This window comes from Mus caroli, unplaced genomic scaffold, assembly GCF_978045245.1.
Source record: "Mus caroli unplaced genomic scaffold, Mus_caroli_1 scaffold_1, whole genome shotgun sequence".
Lineage (NCBI taxonomy): Eukaryota > Metazoa > Chordata > Mammalia > Rodentia > Muridae > Mus > Mus caroli.
This window is the reverse complement of record NW_028227256.1, coordinates 59,167,147-59,184,015: the sequence shown is the minus strand read 5'-3', so window position 1 is coordinate 59,184,015 and position 16,869 is coordinate 59,167,147. Positions and strand designations below refer to the sequence as shown.

The 16,869-nt window shown below is 37.4% G+C and overlaps 1 protein-coding gene across 2 annotated transcripts in view; it reads right to left on the bottom strand.

The window, feature by feature from the left end:
* Pard3b (par-3 family cell polarity regulator beta) overlaps positions 1 to 16,869 on the bottom strand; it is a 1,032,172-nt gene that overhangs the window by 352,153 nt on the left and 663,150 nt on the right. For both annotated transcript variants that reach the window (XM_021162850.3, XM_085837816.1), the window contains one exon: positions 8,890 to 8,934. In XM_021162850.3, coding sequence (XP_021018509.1) covers positions 8,890 to 8,934 — 45 coding nt within the window. The remainder of the gene's footprint in view (positions 1 to 8,889; positions 8,935 to 16,869) is intronic.

Below are 16,869 nucleotides of genomic sequence, written 5' to 3'. Positions count from 1 at the left end.
CCAGCTAATGTCACCCTTCGATTTATATGTCTAGTGAAAACTGTAGCATTTTCCTACCTTGGGACCATTTCACTTTGCAAATTCTCTTGTTTCTTCCATGTATGTGATGCGGTGTGTGTGTGTGTACATATGTATCTTTGAATGTATTAAGATAATACATGCTATGTATGTGGATGTGTGTGCTTTCATGTGTGAATAAAAGGCTGATTTTGAGTATCTTCCTCCCTCTCTCTCTCTGTGTCTTATTTTCTGAGACGGTGTCTCTCCTAGAATCCTAAACTTGCTGTTTTGGCTAAATTTAGCTAGTTTACCCCTAAGTGCCTTTATCTTTGCCTCTGAAGAACTAGTATTTCTGGCTCAGATTAAAGGTGGGCCGCTGTGCCACATGGTTTTTACCTGAGTTCTAAGGAGCCAAATCCTGGTTCTCATTCCTTTGTGACAAACACTTTATACACAGCAATATTCCAAAAACTAATTTTGCAAACTTGATCTTCTCTTTCATCAGACAGGGAAAGCCATGATCAAGAATCACCCATTCTGGTCATCACTGAGTCTCACTCAAGTTGAGTGAGACTTTAGTTTCTTGACCAGACAAGTTAGGAACAGTTCTCTTGGTGACTGCAGAGCTATCTCGTCAGTGCCAAGCTGCAGAGAAACTGGTTAGCCTTTTGCAGGCTGGAAGCCTTGCAGAACCCTCAAACTTTAGTGTAGCTTCCCCCCTGCCTTTCTCCTGCATGTCACACTTGCCTCCTTGAGCCTTTCCATGGCTGTTAAATTGCTGTTTCAATTTCAATCTCATCTTGAAATTCTCCTGCCTCTTGGTCTTAATTGAAGTCTAGCTTACCACTCAGAATCTTGCCATCCCTTAGCCCTCTCAAATCAAGTTTCTCACTTAAACTGTGATGACTGGGGTTGGCCAGAGGCTTGGCATCTTCCTTATTTCTCATTTCCACTTTCTGTTCCTCTACTGGTGTGTACAGTCCATCCCCTTTACAGTTCCTTAGAGATTGAAGGACTCTCTTCCCGTTTATCCTGCGCGCCTCCCACCCCTGTCACTTAACAGAAGTCTCCAGCATTTAACTTATGGATTTCTTTCTTTCTCTCAACTAACTCTATCTTATTACTTTCATTGTGAAAGGTATATAGCACAGGAAGCTACTGATCCACAGAAGATTAGAGGCGCATAAATGGTACCTGGTCCTAGCTCATGGGTTGATGCTAACCTGTGCGGCTGAAATCAGAAAGGCATGGGCTGCCTGCACAAGTGTGATTAAGAGGCAAGTGCTTATTTTTGCTTTTGCTTTTCTTTTGCAACATAGTGGAAGGAATGATGTCTGGCAACGCACACAATCACACAGAATCTGTTTCACACATCTACTAGGTTTACTTTAAAATAAAGACCTATCTCAAGTCATTATTAACCTATTTCTCTCTTTCCATTTCTAATCACTTAAATATACATTCTTTACTTTATGTTTTCCTTATTGTTTTCCAAGTTTCTACAGTCACCCGATTGGTATTACAAGAATATAAAAATGATCCTCTTCCCTCCTTTAACCTCTGCAGAGCAGGTATGATAAAATTAGATACACATTTGCCTGAGCAGGAGTTTCCACGACTGAATTTCTGCCTACTCTCTTGACTGAAATTCGGTTGCTCTTCCTTTGTCCACTCGGAAGTGCCTATAATTCCTCATATATACCGTGACACTTCCTATTTCCATATTCCTCAGTGACTTAACTAGTTGGCCCCTTCTCAATCTTCCTGTTATCTTGAGCTTCCATGCTCTCCCACAGAAGCACACTCAACAGGCATTCCCCATGCCAAGAACCCACGTGCTACTCCTCGGTGAGATTTCTTCAGTGAGATCACACTGAACTTGCATCTAAACTTAGAGGTGGTCTCTCTAGGGCAGAATGACATCTTGTTTTTCTTGGTATTTCTAGCACAGAAGGAAGAAAGAGAATGCACCCCCCTCCTATAGACTCATGTGTCTGAACACGTGGCCCCCATTGGTAGCTTTGTTGAGGGGTTATAGACCCAATAGGAGGCAACCTTTCCTGGAAACAATATATCACTGGGGGTGGGGTTTGTGAGTTCATAGCACGGCCTTATTTTCTGCTTGTTCTCGCTGCTTCCATTGTGCAGATATAATGTGACTGCCCAGCTTCCTCCTCTCACTTATACCATGCCATTTCTGTTGTTATGGGTTCTAGCCCCAGAAGCATAAGTCGAAATAAACTCTTGTATTCATACCTTGTTTTTGGACATGGTGTTTATTTCAGCAACAGAAAGTAACTAATACAGAGACATTGAAAACACATGAAGAGGATCAAAATAATTTATTTTGAAATTTAATTTATAAGAATACCCATATTTAATTAGGAAATTTAGAGATGCCTAGACCTTTATAAATCATATGAAAAGGGCTGGTTGAAAATATTTGTTTCTAATTCTGTTTGATTCATCAAACTTTAGAGGACACAGTATTCAGTAATTGTTTATAGCATAGAGAATGTTGCTGCTGCTTCTATTTTTTTTTTTTTTTGGTTTTTCGAGACAGTGTTTTTTGTATAGCCTTGGCTGTCCTGGAACTCACGCTGTAGACCAGGCTGGCCTTGAACTCAGAATGCTGCTTCATAATCAAGTCTGTAGGTGATAGATACATGTTGCTAATTTTCTGATGGTAACTTCCAAATCCTTTTTAAACTTAAGCCAAAGTTGGAGACAGAGGTGAGTGTGTATGTTTGTTGTATCTAAAATGTATCTAAAACTACATTTAACTAACATAAGGAATGATGAGAGACAGCAAGGTTCCTAGCACATGAACAGATATCCACCCTGTGTTCCTATAACTGAGAATAGAATTGGAGGTCAAGCCCTGCAACCATTGACACTGGATTTTATTTCCTCATTCACAGAAATCACAAAGAGTAATGAATAGCAGGAACTCAACTGGAAGATTCAAATGTGAGAAACTACTGTGGTCTGACATATTGTTCAAATAATACATGTTAATTTCAATAATGTAAAAAAAAAGGGGGAGATTTAGGCAAACTTATGAAATCACACTGAGTTGCTATCTAACCTCCTTTTGCTTTTAAAGTCTTTTAATTGTTTATTGTCATTTTTTGGTTTGTTTGTTTGAAACAAGATCTCACTGTATAGCTCATGGTAACATGAAACTTACTTCTAGCCAAGGCTGGATTTGAACTCATGATCTTTAAACCACTATGTCCTGAATGTTAAGATTATAGGCTTGTACCAACATACCCATCTTTTTTATATATAATTAATTTTATTAAATTATTTTATTCATTCCTAGTTAAGTCATTGAACTTCAAAATTTAATTCTTCAGAGACCAAAAGGAAGTCTTATTTAGTAACTTGTATGGGTTATTGAAAGGAGATAGGTAGCCTATGGATTCAATATCTCCACAATTTCTACTCACAGAACACTTATGCCATCAATGCATAAGGATTTTTGAAGATAAAGAAATAATTCAGAAAAAAATAAGAGCAAATAAAACATGAGTAGATATCTTCATTCCTACTTATATTTTCAAAAAAAAAAAGAGTTCCAGGACATAAACAAGATATATTAACATAGTTCTAATTTAAAGCCAATGGAGCAGGAAGATTAGTAGGAGGCACAAATTCCTACACAAAATGGGAAAGAATGAAATGAAGGCCTTTATAGTTGGAGAGCCTAAAGAAAAGTCATTTACACAGCCTCTACTCACAATAGTGAACCAAAATCAGTATTATACACACAAAGAGATTATATATTAATCCATAATTCATGGAATCAATGTGTGAATTCTGCAACTTCTACATGTATCTATCTCAATGATGAATTCTGAGACTAGGAAAATAACCACATGATAAGTTCTGGATCTACCGAACCAGCTATGAGTCAGACCTCTGCTAAATTTCATTGGTCACTTGACCTCCTTGAGCCTCTACTTTAACTGGAGGACCAGAGAGCACTTGGGGAGTGTTCTGAATCATTATCAATTCAAAGTCAGTGTCTAGTAGGTTCTAAAACTGTCATTATTTCACTTGTCCCAAAGCAGTTATCCAAAGCTCAATTCTTTTACAAAAAGTCAGAAACTTCTTAGGTTACACTTGAAAAAAAAAATCTATGTCTAAAGATTATACTCATTGATAAACTAACACCTTCCATATTAACTTTTGAGCTTTGTAACAAGAATACATATCATATATATTTTAATATAATTTATAGTCAATGCACACACATTTTCTCCTTCCTAGCTGTCTCAACTTGAGCCACTCCATATATATAAGGGGATATATATATATATATATATATATATATATATATATGTGTGTGTGTGTGTGTGTGTGTGTGTGTGTGTGTGTGTATGAGGAGAATCAAAGGCAAAATGACTACATTCAGATGTCCCTCACTTTCATTATCAGTCTGGAGTATGTGTTCCCTTTTAAACTACCCAAGTTTATAAAATGTCAATTCTATCTTCCCAATAGAATGGGATCGAAGAAGCTATATTCTCCACTATTCTCAGTTTGTGGGCTCATAGGGTGTTAGGAACATTCTAAGAAAACACAAATTTTGCTAAAGCACAATATCTAGGTTCATTTCCTAAGACAACAGTGACCATTTGGGAGATCAAGTTTAAACGCCCAGAGGTTTAATTTCTCTACCAATCGACTGTGTCAGCATATCAGCTAAACTCTATGGCATGCAAAGATCTACCTCAGTTGCTAATAAGCAGGTGTTCCTTAACTGATAAACTTGATTCAAAGAAGGTCTGCACTTACTGCTCACCATTACTCTCACAGACTTGCCTGGTTTACAGCTATACAGACAGGTGTTTGAGAATATAAGAAATTAAAGTAGAAATCGGAAAGCTTTTTAGTCCATTTTGCTAATTAATATGTCAGGCCTCGTAAAGAAGAACTCCTTGGCTCTCTCAGTACTGCATCATCTTAAAGAGCTGGGTCAGCAAAGATCCCTGCAGACAGTCAATACATATTAAAACAGCTCCAAGCAGTAAATCAAAACAACAGAAGAAGACGACATAGTAGGGGGGAAAAAAAAGCAAAATTTATAAGTCCTTTCAAACAAGTGCAAGAGGAACACTGAACTATTAGTTGAGATTTAGTATAAAAACAGGAAAAGCAAGAAATTTGTAGCTCCCAGATAACCTTTATTGCTCTGAATAGAATAAAAAAATTAAGCAGAAAATTTAATTATCAAGTTTAAGTTAATTTTACTTTCTCTGAATTCTAAGATTTCTTCAAAACACTGAAGTCATCTTAAACTGATTATTCAATACCAAGTGGCCATTACCAAAATCATTTACATATAAGGAACTTGATATATGCTGAGCAAGTTGTAGTTGTGCTTCTAGAAACGAAACACACACACACACACACACACACACACACACATACACACACACACACTATATAAACAACTAAAGAAAGTGGGGCCATGAATTTGAGAGCACAAGGCAAAGGTGGTAGAAGGGGATAATGATATAGTGTTTTAATTGCAGAAAAATAATAAAATTAGTTTTCTTCTTTAAATATATTTTCTGCCTTGCATTTCTAGAGTTCAATTCCTGAGATACAGAAAGATGTTAAATTACTTTTCAAGGCTCACTAGAACTTGTGCTGCTTTTTTAAAGGAACCAAGCAAAAGCTATTTTACTTCTAACTTCTCTAAGTTACCGTTCTGTAGACATGAAGACCTCCCTTATATAGAGACTATCGCAAAATATTAAAAATATCTCACTGAGGTAATGATGGGATGGAATGTGGTTGTTATGGGACTCTCAAGAATAATGAGTTGATTCCAGAAGAGGTGAAGGGAACCACCATTGTGAGCCAGAAATTAAAGAAAGATTTATCTTACCTGGCCCTTTGATATGATTTTAGCCCTGAAGCATCAACCACTTAAAGATAAAGCCAAGGAAAAGGTGCCAAAAATCTTGTCACAAAATTGGGATGCACCCAAAGCAGACCAACAGATGGAAGTTGGCACAGAATGGCTCTCAACTCACTAAGTAGCTGACTCAGAAGAAAGCTTAACTCGGATGAATTTATTAAATGTTGAATATCCTCCCAAATAAGATGGATGGTAGATTTAAGTCAGCAGATACAATTTAATTTACTTTAACTTCCTGATAGTCTTGGATAATGTTAAAGCTGTCCACATTTCTGGAATTAAAGAGAAAGTTGCTTTTCTTAGCCAAAAAGATGCTGATCTATTACTTAAGTATTCCAAAGATAGGATTTCGGGAAGGAAAAATCATATTTCCAGAGAACTTTAAGGGGCCATTTGAACATTGGCAGAGGTATGATCATGATCCCTTATAAGGTAACATATAGTCTGATAATAACCTACTGAGGGCGCAGAGAAGTTTGACATTACAGAGTTTCTATTTATTATCTGTCCATCCATCCATCCATCCATTCATCCATCCATCCATAGATCCATGTATATACCTATCCTCCATCTATCTCTGTATGTATGTATGTATGTATGTATGTATGTATGTATGTATGTATGTATCTATCTATCTATTTGTCTGTCTGTCTGTCTGTCTGTCATCTGTCAATTACCTGTCTGGCTACATATATTCTCATTATTTGTTGTAAAATTTTAAGCGATTTAATTGTGAGAAATTGTCAGAATTAAAGGAAACCTTAATCTTTTGTTGCTAGCATATCACCACCACCTCCATCATCAACATCCCATGAGAAATCCCTCTACATCAGTGGTTCTCAACTTTCCTAATGCTGCAACCATTTAACACCATTCCTCAGCTTGTGGTGAATGCCAACCATAAAATTCTTTTCATTGCTACTTTATAACTAATTTTGCTACTGTTATGAATCATAATGTGAATATCTGATACACAGGATATCTGATATGCAACCCCCACTAAGGGGTCATATCTTACAGGCTAAGTACCCCTGCTCTAGATGAATGCTGAATACATATGGAAGCTGAGTTTTTACATGAGAGATGAGTGCCTGAAGAAAATCATATTTAAGGTTATTTTTCAAAAACATACATATAGAAAACTGGTAAAGGGTACATTCTTAGAACATGAACATTTGTAAACTTAGCCACATATTTTTCTCTAATGATGCTCTGTACTTCCTCCCAACTATCTCTAATGTTGTATAGGATTCACTTGTTTGCTGTAACATATCACTATATAATTAAAGGTGGTTTTTTTACCCTCTTCACTTAGGTCACATTTTCTGTACAGCTATCAAATCTTTTCTTTGCCTTAATCTTTAATTGTTTGATGGCTTATAGCTCAAACTGGATCAAACTGAATCAGGTGTAATCAAGTTGATTTGATTTTTGCATTCCACATAGATTCCACAGATGTCCAACAATATATGTTATATGTTTGTTTAGAAGGTGTCAAAATATAAGAACAATGATAATTGGAGTGGTGATATATTAGAAACAAATCCTTATCTCACTTATTGTACTTTAGCACTATGCTTCACATAGAACAAAGCTTGCTGGTACTACATCCATCTGCTGCCTGAGGTAAAGTTATCATGTGGACCTGCCAGCTATGAAATTCTGCCAATTTTGAAGTTTTTGAAAATCTGTGGGGTTATTATTTCAAGTTGTGTAGAGTAGTTCTTCATAAATATTTATTCCACATTAGATAAAAGCCAAAATTTTTATTATAGCAATAAGTGAAGATGATATTCTCAGCTAAAAGAGTGACAGTAACTTTTGATTACCATCAAGAAGTGATTTTTTTGAAAGCTAAAATTAAAATAAGATTGGAATTTCTGGAAATAGCCAGAAAGCTTATTATTTGCTCATTTTACAAATCCAGTTTATAAACATTCTTAATAAACCACAATGTGTTTTTGTTCATAGTGTCTAACTACTTGGGCTCTTTACTAGGAAGAAAGGGAAGAGAAGCCCAAAAGTATGAACCTAAGAGAAGTCCTTGGCTGCAGACACTAAAAATCTAGAGAAGGAGAAAAAGGAAAAAAAAAATCATAATCTTGCCCTGTCTTGGAACATGACAAAATTAACCAGGCATCAAGACCACTTCCTGCTGTAAAGGTAATTGGCACACAAACACAGCAATGGGGAGAATTCTTTGTTTCAGCATTAGAGGAATGCCAACCACCCAGAGCACTCTGTAGAGTCTAAGGCCTGAGTCAAATAGCTATTTTTCTACAAAATGAAGCACCCCCAAGAGGTAGGGCACTACTGCAGTGTTTGGTATCTTACTAACTTTATGTATTTGCAAATAATATGTATTGATGATGCTGAGGGAAGGGAGGTTACTAGCAAAAGAAGGGAAGGCTTGAGATTGGTCCACAAAGGTGCCTCATCGTGATAGACTAAGACATAGGTGGCTTCTCAGAGAAGAGCATGGCAGCTCATTTCTGAGGAAGAAGAGAAATAATACAGTTATCTCTGGCACAGCCCCTTCTAGATACAGGTGACGTTACCCATGTCTATTTTAATTTTTACACTGAGAAATGACCACATCTTTTTTTGATATTCTCTATCCCCCTGTTTTCATTTAAAATTCATGTAGGAAAAAATTTCCAAACTTTCTTAGCTTTCCTTTTCAACATTTTTGTTTCTTGACAGTGTTTAGCTAGCATCTAGGTTTAAGACTTTGGGTTTTATGATGATTTGGGATCCTTTCTTCTCTCAAACATTTTGAGTCAGCATGCATTATGCCATCATGCACAAAGCCAAGCGATAATTCATCTTTGTGGAAGACAGAGACATCTCATGTATTAATTAGAAAGCCTTTCACTGGCTGCTGCACAGAAACAGGATCCAAATGCAGCCAGTGATTTCCAGGATGAGAAAGCCAGTGGCACAGACTTTCTTACCTGATCTGCGATCAGCCAGCGACTGAACTTTGCCTTCATCTGGCACTGAGGAGAAGAAAGAAAAGAGACAAGGATTAGACCTGCCTGTAAATCCGACATTTTAAAACAATACATTAATATAGATTTACAACAAATTAAATCTTTTATTGGCAAAGACTTGAGATTTGTTTTCTCCCAGCCTATCCTGTGGTGCCTCATTTTTTTCCACAGACATTTTATAGTCAACTATGAAGAGCTATGTTTATTAGGCCTTCTATGAATGTAATGCTTATTTAAAAATGTCATTATTTGTAGTTCTTTTAACTGGGCTCTTTCTTTGATGTCTGTAAGAGAAGAATTAAATTCAATGTCCTAGGGACATATAATAGATAATAAAGCTCCTTGAGCATTAAAAAATAAATATATACATATTCAAGATTCAAGAACCAGACTTCTATATCTGGTCAAAATAGAGAAAAAAAGGAAAGATTTATATTTTCCTAATAAGGAGAGGACAAAATTTGTAATAATAGCATTCAACAAAGTAGACATTAGGTCACAAAGGACAGACTTATAAGGATGGAAAACAAATATAGTCAACACTATGATACCCCAGCTTTCAGTCTAGACAGCTTCCTGGAGATCATGCAGAAAGACGATACAAGACAGAATCCAGTGATGTCCCTTGCAATAAAGGATGCTACAAGATATTCAGAGAAGCCAATGCATATGCAGTTTAGAGAGCATGGAACCAACTTACAATTTTTTTCTGACATCATCAGAGACATTTTCCTCCCCCCATATCCCTAAGACATAGAAAACCAATGATAAATAGAAAGAAAAGATTCAAAGTTCACACACAGATGAAACCAATGCCCAATCCCAGCAGCTGAAATGGCAAGCAGACAGTTCACTTAAAAATGATGATGGGTCACGCATCAATAGTGTGGAAGAATTAGGTCAAAATTTACACAGCTGTCAAGCAATGGGGGGAAAAAAACTCTAAAAAGGCTCAGGTTAGTAAAGCTTTAATACATAGAAATAAACCATATGCATGACCTAATAGTTGAATTTTAAAATGATTGTTCCTGAAAATTTCCCTTAAAGACCAGTTTAGGACTTGGTGACATCACAGGTAAATTTTATCAAACATTTAAATAAAAAATATGGATTCTACAAAAGCCCTACTAGAAAATACAGAAAGGATTCCCACTGTGCTACAGAGGGTTATTGTTAAACTGATATTAATATCAGATGACATATGAAAGCCCCTTATCAATATTCCCCATGAACACATTCTTTTTTTTTAATTAGGTATTTATTTCATTTACATTTCCAATGCTATCCCAAAAGTCCCCCACACGCTCCCCTACCCACCCCAACTTCTTGGCCCTGGCGTTCCCCTGTACTGAGGCATATAAAGTTTGAAAGACCAATGGGCCTGTCTTTCAACTGATGGGCTACTAGGCCATCTTCTGATACATATGCAGCTAGAGACATGAGCTAGGTGGGGGGTACTGGTTAGTTCATATTGTTGTTCCACCTTTAGGGTTGCAGATCCCCCCAGCTCCTTGGGTACTTTCTCTAGCTCCTCCACTGGGGGCCCTGTGATCCATCCAATAGCTGACTGTGGGCATCCACTTCTGTGTTTGCTAGGCCCTAGCATAGTCTCACAAGAGACAGCTAGCTATATCCGGGTCCTTTCAGCAAAATCAATGGTGTCAGCATTTGGAAGCTGATTATGGGATGGATCCCCAGATATGGCAGTCTCTAGATGGTCCCTCCTTTCATCACAGCTCCAAACTTTGTCTCTGTAACTCCTTCCATGGGTTTTGTTCCCACTTCTAAGAAGGGGCAAAGTGTAACTCGAGAGATTACCAGATGGTGAAAGGTAAACATAAGAATCTTACTAACAGAAACCAAGACCACTCACCATCATCAGAACGCAGCACTCCCACCTCACCCAGTCCTGGGCACCCCAACACACCCAAAAAGGTAGACCAGGAGTTAAGAGGATATATCATGATGATGGTAGAGAACATAAAGAAGGACTTTAATAACTCATTTAAAGAAATACAGGAGAACACTACTAAATAGATACAAGAACTCAATGAAAAACAGGAAAACACAACCAAAGAGGTAGAAGTCCTTAAAGAAAAATAGGAAAACACATTCAAACAGGTGATAGAAATGAACACAACCATACTAGACCTAAAAAGGAAAGTGGACACAATAAAGAAAACCCAAAGTGAGGCAATGCTGGAGATAGAAATACTAGGAAAGAAATCTGGAACCATAGATGCAAGCATAAGCAACAGAATACAAGAGATGGAAGAGAGAAACTCAGGTGCAGAAGATTCCATAGAGAACATCGGTACAACAATCAAAGAAAATGCAAAATGCAAAAAGTTCCTAACTCAAAACATCCAGGAAATCCAGGACACAATGAGAAGACCAAACCTACTGATAATAGGAGTAGATGAGAACAAAGATTTTCAACTTAAAGGGTCAGCAAATATCTTCAACAAAATTATAGAAGAAAACTTCCCAAACCTAAAGAATGACATGCCCATGAACATACAAGAAGCCTACAGAACTCCAAATAGTCTGGACCAGAAAAGAAATTCCTCCTGACACATAATAATCAGAACAACAAATGCACTAAATAAAGATAGAATATTAAAAGCAGTAAGGGGAAAAGGTCAAGTAACATATAAAGGCAGGTTTATCAGAATTATACCAGACGATCCACAAGAGACTATGAAAGCCAGAAGATCCTGGACAGAGTTATACAGACACTAAGAGAAAACAAATGCCAGCCCAGGTTACTATACCCAGCCAAACTTTCAATTACCATAGATGGAGAAACCAAAGTATTCCAGGACAAAACCAAATTCACACATTATCTTTCCACGAATCCAGCCCTTCAACAGATAATAACAGAAAAAAAAAAAAAAAAAACAATACAAGGACAGAAATCACGCCCTAGAAAAAGGAAGAAAGTAATCCCTTAACGAACCTAAAAGAAGACTGCCACAAGAACAGAATGCCAACTCTAACAACAAAAATAATAGGAAGCAACAATTACTTTTCCTTAATATCTCTTAATATCAATGGACTCAATTCCCCAATAAAAAGACATAGACTAACAGACTGGCTACACAAATAGGACCCAACATTTTGCTGCTTACAGGAAAGACATCTCAGGGAAAAAGACAGACTCTACCTCAGAATAAAAGGCTGGAAAACAATTTTCCAAGCAAATGGTCTGAAGAAACAAGCTGGAGTAGCCATTCTAATATCTAATAAAATTGACTTCCAACCCAAAGTTATCAAAAAAGACAAGAAGGGACACTTCATACTTATCAAAGGTAAAATCTTCCAAGAAGAACTCTCAATTCTGAATGTCTATGCTCCAAATGCAAGGGCAGCCACATTCATTAAAGAGTTTAGTAAAGGTCAAAGCACACATTGCACTTCACACAATAATAGTGGGAGACTTCAACACACCATTATCATCAATGGACAGATTGTGGAAACAGAAACTAAACAAGGACACAGTGAAACTAACAGAAGTTATGAAACAAATGGATTTAACAGATATCTACAGAACATTTTATCCTAAAACAAAAGAATATACCTTCTTCTCAGCACCTTATGGTACCTTCTCCAAATTGACCATATAATTGGTCCCAAAACAGGTCTCAACAGATACAAAAATATTGAAATTGTCCCATGCATCCTATCAGATCACCATGGACTAAGGCTGATCTTCAATAACAACATAAAGAATAGAAAGCCAACATTCACTTGGAAACTGAACAACACACTTCTCAGTGATACCTTGGTCAAGGAAGGAATAAAGAAAGAAATTAAAGACTTTTTAGAGTTTAATGAAAATGAAGCCACAAGATACCCAAATTTATGGAAAACAATGAAAATATTTCTAAGAGGAAAACTCATATCTCTGAGTGCCTCCAAAAAGAAACTAGAGAGAGCACACACTAGCAGCTTGACAACACACCTAAAAATTCTAGAATAAAAGGAAGCAAATTCACCCAAGAGGAGTAGATGGCAGGAAATAATCAAACTTAGGGGCAAAATCAACCAAGTGGAAACAAGGAGAACTATTCAAAGAATCAGTCAAAGGAGGAGCTGGTTCTTTGAGAAAAACAACAAGATAGATAAACCCTTTGCCAGACTCACTACAGGGCACAGGGACAGCATCCTAATTAACAAAATCAGAAATGAAAAGGGAGCCATAAGAACAGATCCTGAAGAAATTCAAAACACCATCTGATCCTTCTACAAAAGTCTATACTCAACAAAACTGGAAAACATGGAAGAAATGGACAAATTTCTAGACAGATACCAGGTACCAAAGTTAAATCAGGATCAGCTTAATGATCTAAACAGTTCTATATTCCCTAAAGAAATAGAAGCAGTCATTAATAGTCTCCCAACCAGAAAAAGCCCAGGACCAGATGGGTTTAGTGCAGAGTTCTATCAGACCTTCAAAGAAGATCTAATTCCAGTTCCTCACAAATTATTCCACAAAATAGAAGCAGAAGGTACTCTACCCAATTCATTCTATGAAGCCACAATTAGTCTGATACCTAAACCACAGAAAGACCGAACAAAGATAGAGAACTTCAGACCAATTTCCCTTATAAATATCGATGCAAAAATACTCAATGAAATTCTCACTAACTGAGTCCAAGAACACATCAAAACAATCATTCATCCTAGGCACAGAGGAAAAATTCCTGAATAGAACAGCAATGGCTTGTGCTATAAGATCGAGAATTGATAAATGGGACCTCATAAAATTGCAAAGATTCTGTAAGGCAAAAGACACAGGCAATAAGACAAAAAGGCCACCAACAGATTGGGAAAGGATCTTTACCTATGCTAAATCAGATAGGGGACTAATATCCAATATATATAAAGAACTCAAAAAGGTGGTCTCCAGAAAATCAAATAACCCCATTAAAATATAGGGAACAGAGTTAAACAAAGAATTCTCACCTGAGGAATACCGAATGGCTGAGAAGCACCTGAAAAATGTTCAGCATCCTTAATCATCAGGGAAATGCAAATCAAAACAACCCTGAGATTCCACCTCACACCAGTCAGAATGGCTAAGATAAAAAATTCAGGTGACAGCAGATGCTGGCGAGGATGTGGAGAAAGAGGAACACTCCTCCATTGTTGGTGGGATTGCAAGCTTGTACAACCACTCTGGAAATCAGTCTGGCGGTTCCTCAGAAAATTGGACTTAGTACTACCAGAGGATCCAGCAATACCTCTCCTGGGCATATATCCAGAGGATGTTCCAACGGGTAAGAAGGACATGTGCTCCACTACGTTCATAGCAGCCTTATTTATAATAGCCAGAAGCTGGAAAGAACCCAGGTTTCCCTCAGCAGAGGAATGGATACAGAAAATGTGGTACATTTACACAATGGAGTACTACTCAGCTATTAAAAAGAATGAATTTATGAAATTCCTAGCAAATGGATGGACCTGGAGGGCATCATCCTCAGTGAGGTAACCCGATCACAAAAGAACTCACATGATATGTACTCACTGATAAGTGGATATTAGCCCAGAAACTTAGAATACCAATATATAAGATACAATTTGCGAAATACATGAAACTCAAGAAGAACGAAGACCAAAGTGTGGACACTTTGCCCCTTCTTAGAAGTGGGAACAAAACACCCGTGGAAGGAGTTACAGAGACAAAGTTTGGAGCTGAGATGAAAGGAGGGACCATCTAGAGACTGCCATATCTGGGGATCCATCCCATAATCAGCTTCCAAATGCTGACACCATTGCATACACAAGCAAGATTTTGCTGAAAGGACCCGGATATAGCTAGCTGTCTCTTGTGAGACTATGCTGGGGCCTAGCAAACACAGAAGTGGATGCTCACAGTCAGCTATTGGATGGATCACAGGGCCCCCAATGGAGGAGCTAGAGAAATTACCCAAGGAGCTGGGGGGATCTGCAACCCTATAGGTGGAACAACAATATGAACTAAGCAGTACCCCTCCCCCCAGAGCTCATGTTTCTAGCTGCATATGTATCAGATGATAGCCTAGTCTACCATCACTGTGAAGAGAGGGCCATTGGTCTTGCAAACTTTATATGCCTTCGTACAGGGGAATGCCAGGGCCAAGAAATGGGAGTGGCTTGGTAGGGGTGTGTTGGGGGGGAGGGTATGGGGAACCTTCAGGATAGCATTTGAAATTTGAAATGTATATAAAGAAAATATCTTTAAAAATTTTTTAAATATATAATTATATAATATCATATAATATGCAAATGTTATATATCTGTAACATTTATTTATAATTGCATGTATAATATATTATTTAAATTTTAAACTATATAAGATATATTTTTACAATTGTGGTGGCTTGGCTCAAGGTGTGGCATTGTTGGGGGAAGTGTGTCACTGGGGGGGTGGGGTGGACTTTGAGACCCTCCTCTTAGCTGCCTTAGTCTGCTCCTGGCTTCCTTTGGATGAAGATGTAGCTCTCAGTATCATGTCTGCCCGGACGCTGCAATACTTCTTCCTCTGGTGATACTGGTCTTAACCTCGGAACATGTAAACCATCCCCAATTAAATATTGTCCCTTATAAGAGTTGCCTTGGTCATGGTGTCTGTTCACAGCAGAAAAACCCAAACTAAGACAATAATTAAATTTATAATTTAGTATGCTGGAAATTTAAAATTCAAATGTATTCAACCTAAATTATTTATCCTGACTTAACATAAAAGAAGCCGTGTTGAGAGTTAGGAGCCTGGCTTGGAAATTTAACTTCCATTGTATAAAAGTTTCAGGTGTATTTCCATCAGTAACCTAAAAGTCATTTTACCTTCAGCTCACTATGAAGTGCGTGCCCAATAGTTTGTGGTGAAAATGCAAGTGAGTTCATGTCCGGGAAGTGCATGTTACATGCTTGGAAGACCACTCAATAGCCGCAAAGAAAACCTTAGCCATGGTCACAGAAATGTGGAAATATGACTGGTGGTAACTGAAAGGTGTGGCTCAACTACCCCAGTTACCATGAAATGACTAACCGCTCGTTAACTCCTGCTTTGTCCATGCTAAGAACAGGGGGACAAGCAGCACACAGAAAATTATGGAAGATTTAAAAAAAAAAAAAAGAACATGAAAAATTACTCAGCCCAGATCTAGGTAAGACTTTGATAAGCGAGGATGTGAGAGTTGTGACAGGTAGATTTGGTGGTGATGGCGTTGATGAGTGTACTTTCTCAGGACTATACAGAGATATAGAAAGAATAACTGAGAACACACGAGAGCATCCGGATCTTTTATGGGCTATCTGAATGGTGCACTCCAGGTGCAGCGGATATGACTCGTTTTGCTTTTGGAAGAGGTGCACTGAAAATCCAGTTGAGCGAAGGGCTGCTTCTGCCTAGTTTGTCTTTTTGGTTTTTTTATCCAAGTATTGCAAATTTCTTAGTCACATTAGGTTTTACAAGGAACTTTTAAACTTCTTTGGCTGAATAGTGTCTATTATCCCCAGTGGGAATACTTATCATTACCTCAATTGACAAGTTGAAATTCTTTAGAACACTGAAATAAACTATTTTTAAAAACAGTGTGGAAAAATCCAAATGGATGACAGGCACAAAAATTAGGGGTCTTTCTCCAAATATTCTCTGACACAGATGCCTATCTTTAGGATCAACGACAAATGAACAAACATAATGGAAAAGAGAGGGTGCGGCAATGACTTAATTAATAGAACACATTTTATTTAAAAGGTTAAATTTGGAACAATCACCTTTTATGCACATGCTTAGTGCTGGGAAGCAATTTAAATAACAGTGGCAAATGAGAAAATGAGATAAAATTACACACACCACCAATTTTTTAAATGGCAAGTATTATAATTAATACCCAACTTCCTTTATAACCCACATCACCTTAGAGTGACTATTAGCTATCTCCCGGGACTGGA